This window comes from Anomalospiza imberbis, chromosome Z (genome assembly GCF_031753505.1).
Source record: "Anomalospiza imberbis isolate Cuckoo-Finch-1a 21T00152 chromosome Z, ASM3175350v1, whole genome shotgun sequence".
Taxonomy (NCBI): domain Eukaryota; kingdom Metazoa; phylum Chordata; class Aves; order Passeriformes; family Viduidae; genus Anomalospiza; species Anomalospiza imberbis.
The window spans coordinates 46,885,969-46,899,807 of NC_089721.1; the positions used below are offsets into that span (position 1 = coordinate 46,885,969).

At 38.0% G+C, this 13,839-nt stretch overlaps 1 protein-coding gene across 1 annotated transcript in view; it reads right to left on the reverse strand.

Moving 5' to 3' along the window:
- Positions 1-13,839, reverse strand: part of TMC1 (transmembrane channel like 1) — an 82,618-nt gene that overhangs the window by 37,145 nt on the left and 31,634 nt on the right. The window contains exons 3-5 of the mRNA XM_068175897.1: positions 9,968-10,030; positions 9,464-9,833; positions 3,719-3,859 (exon numbers count right to left, since the gene is read on the reverse strand). Coding sequence (XP_068031998.1) covers positions 3,719-3,859; positions 9,464-9,833; positions 9,968-10,030 — 574 coding nt within the window. The remainder of the gene's footprint in view (positions 1-3,718; positions 3,860-9,463; positions 9,834-9,967; positions 10,031-13,839) is intronic.

A 13,839-nucleotide genomic window follows, 5' to 3' on the forward strand; every position in this document is an offset into this window, starting at 1 on the left:
AGAACTGAGCACAGACTCAAGGTGAGGCCTCCCCAGTGCCTGGTACAGGGGCACAATCACTGCCCTGTCCTGCTGGCCACGCTGTTCTAGACACAGGCCAGGATGCCACTGGTCTTTTTCTCCACATGGGAACACTGCTGGCTCTTGTTCAAACAGCAACCCCCTAGTTCCTTTCTGAAGAACAGCTCTTGAGCCACCTCACCCCAAGACTGTAGCACTGCACAGGGGCTGCTGCAACCCCAGTACAAGACACAGCACTTGGCCTTGTTGAACCTCCTGCAGTTGTCCTCAGCCGATTGATTAAGCTTGTCCCTCTGCAGAGCCTTCCTGCCCTCAAGCAGACCCACCCAACACTCCCACCCAACCGGTGTCATCTGCAAATTTAATGAGGGTGCAGTCAATTCCCATGCCTAGATCATCAATAAAAATGTTAGAGAATACTGACCCCAAAACAGAGCTGTGGGGAGCACCACTAGTGACTGGCCATCAACAGGATTTAGCTCCATTCACCACCACTCTCGGGGCCCAGACAAACAGCTAGTTTTTACCCATCCAAGCCAATATTTCTGGAAGGATCTTTTGGGAGACTGTATCAAATGCTTTACTGAAGTCTAGACAGATGACATCCACAGGCTTCCCTCATATACTAAGTGGGTCACTTTGTCATAGAAGGTAATAAATTTGGCCAACCACAACCTGCCTTTCATCAAACCGTATCGTCTGGGCTTGATCTTCTGATTGTCCTGCATAACGGCACTGAGGATAATATTTTCCATAAATTGTCTGGAACTGAGGTTAGGCTGACAGGCCTGTAGTTCCCCAGATCATCCTTCTGATCCTTCTTGTAGACAAGTGTTACACGTGCCAATTTCTAGTCAGCTGGAACTTCTCCAGTTAATCAGGACTGCTGGTAGGTGATTTAATGTGTTTTGGTTCTTTCACCAGTTTGCTTATTTCTGTGGAGTGGATTCCACCAGGACACATAGATTTCTGCACGTCTAATTGGAATAGCAGGACACTAACCATCTCCTCCTGGATTGTGGGGGCTTCATTCATTTCCCCATCACCAACTTTCTTATCGAGGAGATAGATTTCATAAGGAAAACTGTCCTGATATTGATGACTGAGAGAAAGAAGGCATTAAGTACCTCTGCCTTTCTCTCATTCCCTGTCACTACACTACCCTTCACATTCAACAAGCGATAGAGACCTCTTGACCTTCCATTTACTGCAAATGTATTTATAGAAAATTTGTTATTGTCTTTTAAAGTAGAGGCCAGTTGGGTTCTAGTAGGGCTGTGGCCATTCTAATCTTCTCCCTATATGAACTTGTGACATCCTGGTAGACCTCCCAAGTTATCTGTCCCTCCTTCCAGAAAAAACAGATTCTCTTTTTTTCCTGAGATTAAGCCTAATATTAACCAGGCTGGCCTTTTTCCCCAATGACTTGTCTTCCTGCATATGGGGACAGCCTGTTCCTGAATATTTAACAATTTCCTTTTTAAAGCATATCCATCCTTCCTGGACTCCTTTGCCCTTCAGGACTGATTCCCAAAGGTTTCTGTCAATCAGTCAATCAGGCAATTTACTCCTCTCTCTAAATTTCAGTCTTGCAAGTAATAATTAATGATCATTTTCACCTGATGGTTCTTCAGGTAACTTTGTGCTCACCTGAGTAGGCAGTGTCAAGAAGAAATGTCACAAGTTCTCAACTCCCATGGAAAAAGTAGAGCAACAGGTATTCACAAAAAATGTAAAAAGTATTCACAAACCATGTAAACCAGTAGAAGGAAGGCTGCTGCAGGGTGTCTCCAGGGCCTTCTCTTCTCCAGGCTGAACAGCCCAACTCTCATAGTCTGTGGCCATAGGAAAACTGTTCCAGTCTCCTGACCATTTCTGTGGCCCTCCTGTGGACTGCCCAAGCAGGTTCATGCCTTTCCTGTATTGAGGACCCCAGATCTGGACATTCCAGGTGGGGTCTCACTAGAGTGGTTTAGAGGAGCAGAATCCCTTCCCTCACCCTACTGGCCACACTGTTTTGGATTTGCTTTGCTGGGCTGCAAACCCACATTGTAGGCTTTCCTTTGACTTTCCATCCACCAGCACCCCCAAGTCCTCCAAAGGGCTGTCCAAGCAGACATTGGCCACCAGCTCCCTAGGTGTGATCATTCAGACAATTTCTTAGCAACCTTACAGTCCACCCATTTAATCCATATCTTTACAATTTGGGGAGAGGATTTTGTGGGGTACCATGTCAAAGACCTTCCAGAAGTCCAGCTAAAGGTAGACCCTTCCTTTGTCCAATGTAGTAACTTCATCACAGAAGGTTTGTTCAGGCAGTTCTTTCCCTGGTGAAGAGGTGCTTATTGTCTCAAATCATCTCCCCATCTTCCAAGAGCCTTGGTAGAGTTTCTAGGAGGATTTTTTCTGTTAATTATTGTATTAATAGACCGGGTGCATCTGTTTCCACCAATATCACTGCCCATAACTGGAAATATAGCAGAAAAAATAACTTTGGTGCCAACTTTCCTTACCAGATATCCCAAGGCTCAGAAGTATCTTTTGAGCTCATCCTTGAGCTACATGTTGCACTGCCCACATGGAAAAGCAATAGTGGAAAATAGTCTAAGGTACATACCAAGTCATGAAGTTTCCTTGGAATTGCTAGGAATTATGGCATAGAAGAATGGTTGTAAAACTAGAAGCTTTCTCCTTAGGAAGACTACAAACAAATGTTAAGTTTATGTACATGGGGATCCTTCAGCTGTAGATTATCCAAAACTTAATCTGCTCATTTATATTTGATGAAAGTTCTCTTACCTTCACAATTCTTCTACTCTACATCTCCTAGATACTGTTCCCTTTTACCTAATTTGAGTCTTTTCACTACCTCTTTCAAAAATTACTTTACCTTCTAAAAGGACAAATCTATAGACTTTCCACACTATATTTCATGTCTGTGTTTTCTGTTCATATTAAAAACTCTCTGTAGGACAGACCATCTTTTCTCTGCTAGATATGTTTTACTGGTGTCTTGGTATTGCTGCAGCTAATTAGTTCTCTAAAACAGGGGAGCATTGCAGGTTTATCAAAAGAATAAAGTTTTCTCAATTTACTCAGTTCCTGTGCTTGGTGGAAATTTAAATGTAAATAAATACTTCATTTTTGGCTTCCAAATAAATATAGTGATAGGTGTGCTAGGGCAAAATACAATTTTCTATGTGGCATAAATAAAAATGAATGAAAGTACAAGTTCTGCTTCCAAAGAGTTTGGTTTTTCATAAGTCTTTTTTTTTTCTTTCCTAAAAGTCAGGCTAGGGACAAAAGTCCTCTCCTTTCTCTCCAGCAATCTTGAGGTAATCCTGCAATTTCATCATTTTTCTGAAAGATATTAATGAGATATTAATCTCACAAATGGAAGAATTCATAAACATCAACCTAACTGAAGAAAAGGAAAAGATTTTGCATTGGGTTGTAATGGAAATTCTGAAAACAGGAAGATATTAGCTTTCCGTATTTGATTTCAACTCTACTGGGACAAGAAAGCAGTGATCTGCAGCACCATTTACCTCCACTTACTGTGAGCATACCTCCTAGGGAAGAGAGATTAGAGGTGGTCTGAAGTCAATTTTGTGAATAGGTGCAGAACTAAAGTGAAAATTCAGAAAAACAGTGCAAAGCAGAACAGCAGATATTAATTAAGGAAATCAAACCATACTTCAGGACAGACAATTTCTTTTTCATCTTCCATGGCTTGTTTCGTAGCGTGGCAATCAGTTTCTTTTTTTCTTCTACCTCTTCTTTCAGCTTGGCCAACTCCTCCTCTGTAATTGGCTCCTCCTCAGATTCCGAATCAGAGCTTCAAACAAATGCAGGAACAAAATACATCACCAAAACTCAGATAGGACAGAAGTTTTCACAGAAAAACGTACTTTGTGTTACTTTCTATTAAATTTGAGACTAGATTAATGCCTTCACACTTGCACAGAAGGGAAGACACACTTCATTAGACTTGTTATTAATTTTAGTATGAAAGGCAAAGCCTGCACACAAAGGGCAGAGCTGCAGGTGAACCAGCACTACATTTTCAACATCACAGGGACAGTGAGCAGCACTCTTGGGGTAAAATCTGACAATCACTTATTGTTTCTCCAGCTGTAATCAGCCTCCTACCCAAACTCACTATGGTCAAGTGAGGATGCTATAACTGCGGCCATAAAAGCAAACTCCTTCACCTTAGTGTGTCACAGTAGAGAGAAGAGACACCACAGCCTCAGCTAAGACAAATTTAAACACAAATGACAGCCCATGCACTTACCAAGGAAATAACATTTCATAGATGGGAAAAAATTCAAAGCCACATTGCAGCAAGCATTCAAGGAAAGGAGGTGCAATTGTAATGGCATCTCCAGGTATGTTGTTTCTGTGATCTGAATTTATTATCCATACATCAACTTACAATAGCTTTGCAAAGATTTGCTGATGTAAACAGTATTCACTTTCCTAAATTCTGCATAGATACCCTTTTCTGTGAGCAAACTTGCATCTCATATAATGGCATGATGCAATTCATTAGCAACAGGTGTTTCCTCTTTTTATGCCAGGAAGATGATAAAAAGGAAATCAATAGACTCTGAATTTCTGCTCTAAAAAGCTGACAGTGACAATTGCCATTAAGTGACCTCTTGGTGATAGCAGTTTGATGCATTTCTATCTGTTCTTGTTGTGCTTTCGCTTCTTTTGTTGATTTGCTTGCTTGCTTGTTTGTCTTATGAATGTTTAAAACTGTACTGCAGATTTGTTTGGGGTTTTTTAATGGTTTTCTGATGGCTTGATTTGAGAAAAATTTATTCTGACTTTATCAAGCAAGCAGTTTTCAGACTCTTTTGCTCATACTTCACCTTTCTGAGAGTTTGATATCCAACATCTGATGTGTCAGCTGAATTATTCATCACCTAATGTATAGACTCTATCTCCTGAATAATTTAAAAATTATAAAACTTTTCTTCGAGTGAAACACAGGTAGATGAGATAACACACATCTTTTTAGAGATCTAAATGGTATAAATGATGCAAGAGTTTACCAGCAAGAATATTTCTAGGATTCAAAACAAATAAAATAAAAGCAAAATACTTTTTGAAACACAGAAGAAATACAAATTTCTTATTGGTCATCTGCCTATAATCTTCATAAATTTTTCTTAATTGTAGTAAAAGATTAGGGGATGAGCTGAAAACTTTCAGACACACACAAGTTAGTAAAGTAAAGGAAGAGGCTTCCACAGCTGTGGGTCACCCTGCTATTAAAGTTTAAAATGCTATTTATTTTCATAGAGCCATAGAATCTCAGAATGGTTTGGGTTGGAAGACACCTCAGAAATCACCTCTCTCCAACCCTCTCTGCCATATGCAAGTATGCCTTTCACTAGATCAGGTTGCTCAGGACCCCATCCAGCCTGGCCTTGAACCCTCCCCAGTTGTGGGGCATCCACAGCTTCTCTGAGCAACTTGATCTAGTTCTACACCACACTCGGAGTAAAGAATTTCTTCCTAACATCTAATATAAATTTGTTCGCTTTCAGTTTAAAACCTTTGCCCCTTGTTCTGTCACTGTCTGGCCATATTAAAAGTCTTTCTCCCTCCTTTTCATAAGCTGCCTTAAGGCACTGAAAGGCCTTAAGTGAGATGTCCCCAGAACCTTCTCTTCTTTGGGCTGAACAATTCCAATTCTTTCAGCATGTCCTGTAGGAGAGGTGCTCCAACTCTCTGAGCATCATTGTGGCTCATACTAAATAGACTGTCACCTAGAAAATTGTACCCATCAGTCTTACCATGTTGGGCTTCACATGACAAAAAGCAGTATCACAGAAAACGTGAAGCTACATAAAGAAAAACTGCTACTGAGAACCACATCTATCTGTTGTCATACCAGTATTGTGAAGAACAAGTTGAGGATGGTATGAAATGGATAAAGGGTAATGAAGTGATTTGTGCATAAAATTTTGAGGGAGAATGCAAAGAGTGTCATATCTTCATGAAGAACAGAAGAATCAGAAGTCTGATTTGAGAGTGCTCAGAATCCATTGCAATCAGCTGTTTTGCATTTTACAACGCGGAGTGATGTGCCTGATATTAAACATTTCCTTTGACGGAAGACTGCTGGGTTATGCAAAGCTGGAATTTGCTGATTTACAATGCTGTAGTGAGAAGGTGGGAAACATGAGGGCTTTGTGCTAATGTAGTGAGCTTACTGAGAAAAGGAAGTTTAGCAGAACACAAGAGGTCAAGTCAGGATAATATGGGCTTTGTGCCCTTTGCCAGCTATTGCTTTGTTTGTCTTTACAAACTTGTCTCATCTTCCATTCTTCACTTTCCTTTGGAACCAGAAAAATAATAAAAAATCCAAATTTCAGAGTTTCTTTAAGAAATCAGTCTTTTCTAGAGTGTTTGCATTATGCAGACAAACTAGGTGGAGTAACAGCAGACTTTTCATTCAGCTGAATTGGTGGAACATCATGTTATTTAAGTCAGGAAATCAAAATTATGTCTTCTGCAACCAAAAGTCTAAGCCTTTCATAAAAGGTTGTCATTCACACATTTGAAGGCCAGAAGGGTTCATTGTGACCTGCAGGCCAACATAAAGCATTAAGTGTCAATAAATATCTTGACATAAAAACCCCATCCTCCTTGGCTCCAATTCAACACACATCTAAATCAGTAGAGCTCTTGAAATGAAGTGCTTCTTCAAGTTACACACACAATGAACTTCTTCATTCTATTCATCTGTAGCTTGGTTTTATAACCTTATTATACATCTCTATTTTGGTTTTAGTTTCATCTCCTTTTTATGGATGTAATCTACTTATCTCATTATTTCTGTGAATAGAATTAAAAATTAGGATGAAAATGTTTTCTTTCAGTTAGGATATTACAGGATAAGACTGGTATGACTTTGAGAGTATAGCATGACAATTTATAAATTAGACTAAATTTGAAATCTTTCTTTCTAGTTTTTTTTGTGTAAATTCTATTTATACAGATTATCCCCTAGCATTGTCTGTTAGTTAATACTGTTCAGTTAGAAAAAAGTAGTGTCTTAATCTTCCATGTACCTCTAGGCTTTCACAGAAGTTTTATACTCTAGAGTGCAAGTATAAACTGACTTAATAAAAGTCAGTTTATTTACTCACAGATAGAGCTATGCAGTAGGAAGAATATGATCCCATTCCTATTTTTTTTTCTCTTGTGACTGCAAAGAGTTTCTAAAATCAATCGGAAAAAATGAAACAAGGCAGTAAAGAACTAAACCAGTTTTAACCCATGGACATCTCCAACCCCCACAGTGATATTAAAGGAGCAGTTCATCATTGATATTTTGGGATTGATGATTATGAACAGTGTAGAGCAGGTCCTCCTCACACACTCAATAAAAGGCTACAATCAGCCTCATCAACAACCATTAATATCTAAGAACAGAAGATTTAAAACTTACCAAGAAAGAACTCCTTTCACCATGGCATTACCCTGGGAAACTCACTATCACAAATTAACGAAGAGCGGAATATTTAAGTTTCAAAAAAACAAAACAACTAAACCAGAAAATCAAGGCAGAGTTCTTCTAGGATTCCCTTATGTCCTTTATGTAGAATAAGTATAGCATGAAGAGGTTTTCCTGATTTAAATGAAAAGTACAGAGGGGGAAGAAAGCAACTGCAGCAGATTCTACTGACTTGTACTGTGATCTAACCAAAATGGGCCATATAGTTAGAGTTTAGCAAAAGCCACCATGACAGCAGTAAATACAATATTATCCCTCTGTCAAATAGTTCCACTTTTCATTTAGGGAAATTTTTGGTGTGTTTTCTTTCTCAACTTCTGATTTCACTCTTTTCCTGCTATTTCATGCTGAAACACGTCAGCAATTAAAAAGCTGCATCAGCAAGGTCTATGTTTAAACAGTGGAGAGAATTTGTTGTGATAGGTCCACCAGACTTGCTAGAGCAGCTGTATTTCTATACTGCCAACCCTATATTCCATTCTGAAGCTTTATCTCAATCACAGCCAAACTGATCACCAGCCTGCTATCCTTCATTCTTACATGATTTTGTTTTTTCTTTTGAAAATATTTTAAAATATTCGTATTATTCTGCAATCTTTTCAGAAGCTCCTGTAAATCTAAAAATATAATACTCTTGAGTTATCTTTGAGACTGTCCTCAAATGTTGTTAAGCTTACTACTTTAAGATCAATATCTTGTTCAGGCAGCCATTTCAAGTTATTTAGCCCAAAATTATGTATTTTAATATTAAGGACTTTGAAAGACAATAAAAAACATTGTGTCCTTGTTCAATTTTCTATTTTCAGTGGCCTTTTTAAATTAACACTGAGTAAATGTTTACCATGAAGACAAAAATAAGCAAAGGAACATAGTTTTACACAGTCGGGGCTGTTGCTCTGTGAGTACAGAAAACTGCACACAGAAGTATAATTGCCACCACAGTGAAGAGCCAGCAGAAGGAAAGATTTTAGGCCTTCTCATTCTCATTGGGAAGGGAAATGAAGTAGAAAGGTAGAAATGGGATGACAGACAAATTAATACAGCATATCTTAGTGTATTTTTTCCTTTCCTTTTAATCCTGCTGGGCTCTCTAGTGATGACCCTGGGAACAAAAACAGCTGTAACGAGTGCTGAATGAGGAATGGGAGTTTCTCTCCCTCTCCATTGAGATAGCTCCATTTGCTCCTTTATATGTATCTCCCAGGGGTTGCTTCCTTTCAAAAGCACAAGAAGGGACAAGGAGCAAGGGAATGCTAAAATGGCAGAGAAATAGAAATGTTTTTCTGATGGGCTCCATGTCCCTGTAGTCTTATAAAGACCCCAGGTTGCATTACATACTTTGGAAAGTTGAAAAGTGACATTTCAGAGGAAGTGAGTGAGAGACAGACTGGAAAATTCCATTTCAGATTTTGGTTCTGGGTTCTTGAAATTTTGGTGATCCTAAGTCTTAAAAATCTGGCTCAAAACTGGCTGGGAAACAAGAATGTTATCTTCTGAGAAGCATCAAGATTTTAGTTCCATACTGGAAATAAAACTTGACTTTCTTGGAAGGTTATCAGCTTGGAGTTTGGGGAATTTTTATTTTGTAGAAAGAAAAAAGCAGGGCAGATCTCACATGTTATCACCTCCCTCTACCACTTTCTCTTCTACTCTGTCATTTTTCACCCAGTTTCTCTAGAAAACAGCTCATAAACTTATAACATAACTAGATATGATTTTCTGGTAAGTTTTCATTTCACACAGATGTCATTTCTTCATTGCAGGACAAAGAATGTCTGTCCAGCTCTAATTTGACTGCCTCAATTAAGGGAGTCATACTGACTCTTGGTATTTCACAGCTATAAGTGAAAACAGGTTTTATGTAAGATAACTATGGTTTTATTATATGGAAAAAACAACAATTACCCTGATCCTGATTTCTTTTTGTCTTTTTTCTTCTTGTTGGCCTTCTCTTTTTTCCCTTTTTTGTCAGACTTTTTGTCCCCTTTCTTCTCATTTTTACCTTTCCCACTTTTACCCCCTTTCTCATCTTCATCTTCTTCATCATCTTCCTTGGAATTTTGATCTGCTTGATTCTTCCTGGCTTTTGCAGGCTCCATATCTGAATCACTGGCCTGATTTCCAGCTGCTCGTCCTCGTCTACGGTTTCTGTGCCTTCGATGCCCAGCTCTCCTTGTTCCATCTTCATCATCCTCATCCTCCTCATCACCATGCCTGTCTCTCCCTCTGGCATGTGCTCTTCTGGTTCTTGGTGTTGCTCTCTTCCTCCCTTTATATGTGATTGATTAAAAAAGATAAAAACACATGACAGGAGGATATATGTTAGAAGGAGACCTTTCCTTCTCCTTCATTCTTACTAATAATCAGAAAGCATCTGTGTCTGGCCTGAAAGTAATCCACGTTACTGACCTGTTCCTTTGGCAGTTTCTTTATTCTCAACTGCACTGCCTTCTTCATTGTCATCACTGCCATCTGTCAAAAAAAGGCCAGTGGATGTGAAGGGTAGATCAATCATTACAAATTCAGAGATTTCAAGAAATTCCTGCCAATTACTGCTTTGTACTTCTTTACAACATTTTATGAATCCAGCCTTTTGGAACATGGCCAACAGTTTTCAAGAGGTAAGATGAAGACAGAAAAACCAGTTACACTTTCCTTCAGCACCCAAATAAGTACACCTCAAAGGGATACTGGGAAGAACTCTTTCTTCTGGAAGTAATATACAGGAAAGGAGGATGCTAAAAAACCCTGAAAATTTGGAGAACAAGGATGAAAACGTTTCTCAGGCTATTCTCTGAGATTTTCTTAAACATGAGAGATAAATAACTTGCTAGATTAAAAAAATACTAAAATAATCATTTTCTGATTTGACTGAAGGGCATGAAGCTCCAGACTTGCAGCATAGCTGAAGAGTGCAGTTCCAGAAGAAAGAGCAGACCTACTCTCAGTTCCAACAACCACATGTCTAAGCACAGGGACAAAAATTGATCCAGCTCACTTCTATGCTCTACCACAAGTTCTATTCTACCACTCTACCACATGAGATGTTTTTAACATTGAAGGCTTTAGAGGGATAGTCTATGATTAGAAGATTGTAGTATTTCTCCTTAGAAACTTCTTGCTTAATTTTCATTCTCAATCATTCTCAATAAGCTAAATGAGAGACAATGTCTGTGCTACCTATCAATAAGCAGAAAATTATCCACTTCATTTGCCTAGTACACTTTGAAACTGTGATCATGGATTTATAGAGAATAAACTAAATAATAAAAATACTCTCATATGTATTATATCCATTTTAATATCTAATTAATATCTAATTAATGTGTTCTTTGAATACATTGGTATGAACATATCACTTATCTTGTAAGTAATCTGAAACTGCTTCTGCAACTGCTACTGATATTCCCTAGGAAAGTTTCTTCAGAAGCAATGCCTGAGAAGCCAAGTTCTAATGGGTCCTTTTGAGGTATTTTTGAGCTTCTATGTGTGGCTAAACACTTTACACACTTTGGTGGTATTTATAGAAATAGATAGTAATAGGAAATTAATGAGAAGACTAACAGAGATTACCATGAAATAGAAGAAGTAGCTAGTAGTTGTTCCACTCCTATATAACCTATATGTTCCATGTATATATTGTCCAGTTTCCCCTCTGGATAGGTGATAGGTGCTGACCCTTACAGTTTTTTTTTCAGGTAAGAAACTGCAGGTATCTTCCTTTTTCAATCATCTCTAATATTTCTGAATTTTTCTTTATATTCTTTCTTCACACATTCCCTGGTTGCCCAGTTTCTTTTATAAATTTTACTAAGCCACTTCCAATTCATTGAAAATTTATACACAAATTGATTTATTTAGGGACTGCTGTATCTAATTTCTTGACTTTGCCTAGTATCAGATAAAAAGAGTAAAATGAAGAGCATGTCAGGCTGCAAACAAGAAGGAATCCAGGGTTTTCTTTCACTATGTGCAGTAACAGTCAAAGTGTTATTAACCAGAATTTAACTAGCATATTAAAACGGAGTCTAACTTCCCTACACAAAACATCTAATTGTAATTAACACTATCTACCACTTCTACAGCATCTGCACCATATTTTTTAAGATTATGCAAAAATATTGTCATTCAATATCATCATCAGAATGTGACAATAAATGCTCCTTTGTTCTGCCTTGACACATGCCTTCTGCTGCTGACAGTAACAGGATCTCCTTTGATAAAGACCATTGTGCAGCTATTGAAAGCTTGCAAAGATGAAGACAAACACCTCTAAAGAGATACTTCACATGCAATGGTAAGGCACTGTCTCTTATCAAAACAAATGCTGTGGCTGATCTCCTACGGCCAAACAGAAATTCCCAGAAAAGCACTTTATTGGTTAGAGATTGGCCTCAGTGCAGTCTGATGAGCCCATACAACAAGCAAACAAAAGGAAGTTTATCATATATACCAAAACATCAGCAGTGAAGTCTACCAAGCTTGAGTTGACAACATATTGACATAACAATGACAGTGACAAGGGATTGTGAGACACAGAGACTAAACAAGGTAGAAGATAACTGCTGGAATCTGTTTAATTCTTGTAGCATAAGAATAGCAAATTCACTACACTGAAAATTTGACATAAAATTCTAAGGTAATTTACAGCTATCAGATTGCTTGAAAAAAGCATTGAAAACACTGCTATGGGTGAGTGTATCTGAATATTAAATTATGTTAATGGAGTTTTTCATCTGAATTATCAGGAACATGAGTGATAAAGAACAATTTTTTAAAAAGTAAGGAAAAAGCCTAAAATCAAGCAGAAATAAATATTGCCACAGAAACAAACCTAGAAAGCATGATCGGTGATTACACGGGGCTATCAGCTAGAAATGGGTATTATAGACATGTCCAGCAAGCACTAGTGCACCTTCAAAATTTATGCCTGCAGGGATTTAAAATTGTATCTACAAACTGAATTTCATATGGAGATAAAGTGTGTTAATATGAAGACTTTTAGAGGTGTGCCCTTCTCATTCTGGTATACCTACAAAATAAGAGACCTATTCCAGGTCGTAGGCGCATGCAGAGAGCATTTTGCTGAAGCTCAAGGTAGAACTAAAAGTTATTGATTGTGATAGTGGTGATAGCAGTTGGTGCTGTTTAGCACCCTCTCCAACTGAGGAGAGGGAATGGAAGAGCTTTGTCACGCCTGAGAACATAAAACACATATATGTATGGGTTCATATAAGATACACAGGCACTCTACATTGCACCCACATTGCAGCTACCCCTGACAACTTGTGTTTCAGACAAGCTGTATTAATAACTTTTGTGTCTGAATGATTTTTACTTAGTATTGAAGACTGGTGTTGATAGTTGGCTGGGTATTTGAGTAATAAGAGAAAAATAAACATTGCCATTATTATTGTTGTTGTTGTTATTATTATTATTATTATTATTATTATTAAACTATTTCAGGTCATAAACTCCATTATACTTTTCAAAGAGGAAAGGAACAGGTTAGGCAGCTCATAATGCAGCAATTCAGGTGCTTGTGCAAAAGCCCGTCTCAATGAATTACCAGAGAAGCATTTCAACAATGTTCAAACACAAATAACCCTTTGTGATGACACTACATCTAAATGCAGTTTAGCACTTAATTTAAATGTTCTGCTGTAAACCACAACATAGACAAACGGTAGAGCACATTCCTCAAGCACTCTATTTGCATTCTACAGAGAGCCAAAATGTATTTTTTATGCTTTGGTTTGTTAAATTGTAGTATTCATTGCAGGAAAAAATTCCTCACTATATGGGAAATTCGTATACCAGTCTTGGGAATTTTTAAACAGATCATATAATCCCACTTATCAAATGTTCAGTGAATCCTCCTGTAAAAACAACTAAGTATCACAAAAGCACTGTCTAGAATTACCAATTTTTCCAGAAAAGGGTTGATAGAACCCCTTATCTTCACAGTGTTAATATTCATAGGCCTAATAGCAGCCTTTGACTCAGCTAACTTGAGTTAGTCTGACCCAGAGCAAAATCTCAACTGCTACACCTTCCAGGATACATCATCTTGTCCTAATGACAGTATATTTGCATATGTATCATTAAGTATATTCGAAGATATAGTCCATAACTCCTTTTAGTCTTGGAAATCCAATCACGTTCTTATTTTGTTTTCCAAGTAGTTTAAGGGAAACTTTCTCATCTTTCTAGATTAAGGGCAGTGATAGTGTAATCTAAGTAAGCTATCATTTTACCTGAAGTCTTATTTAGACTATAGC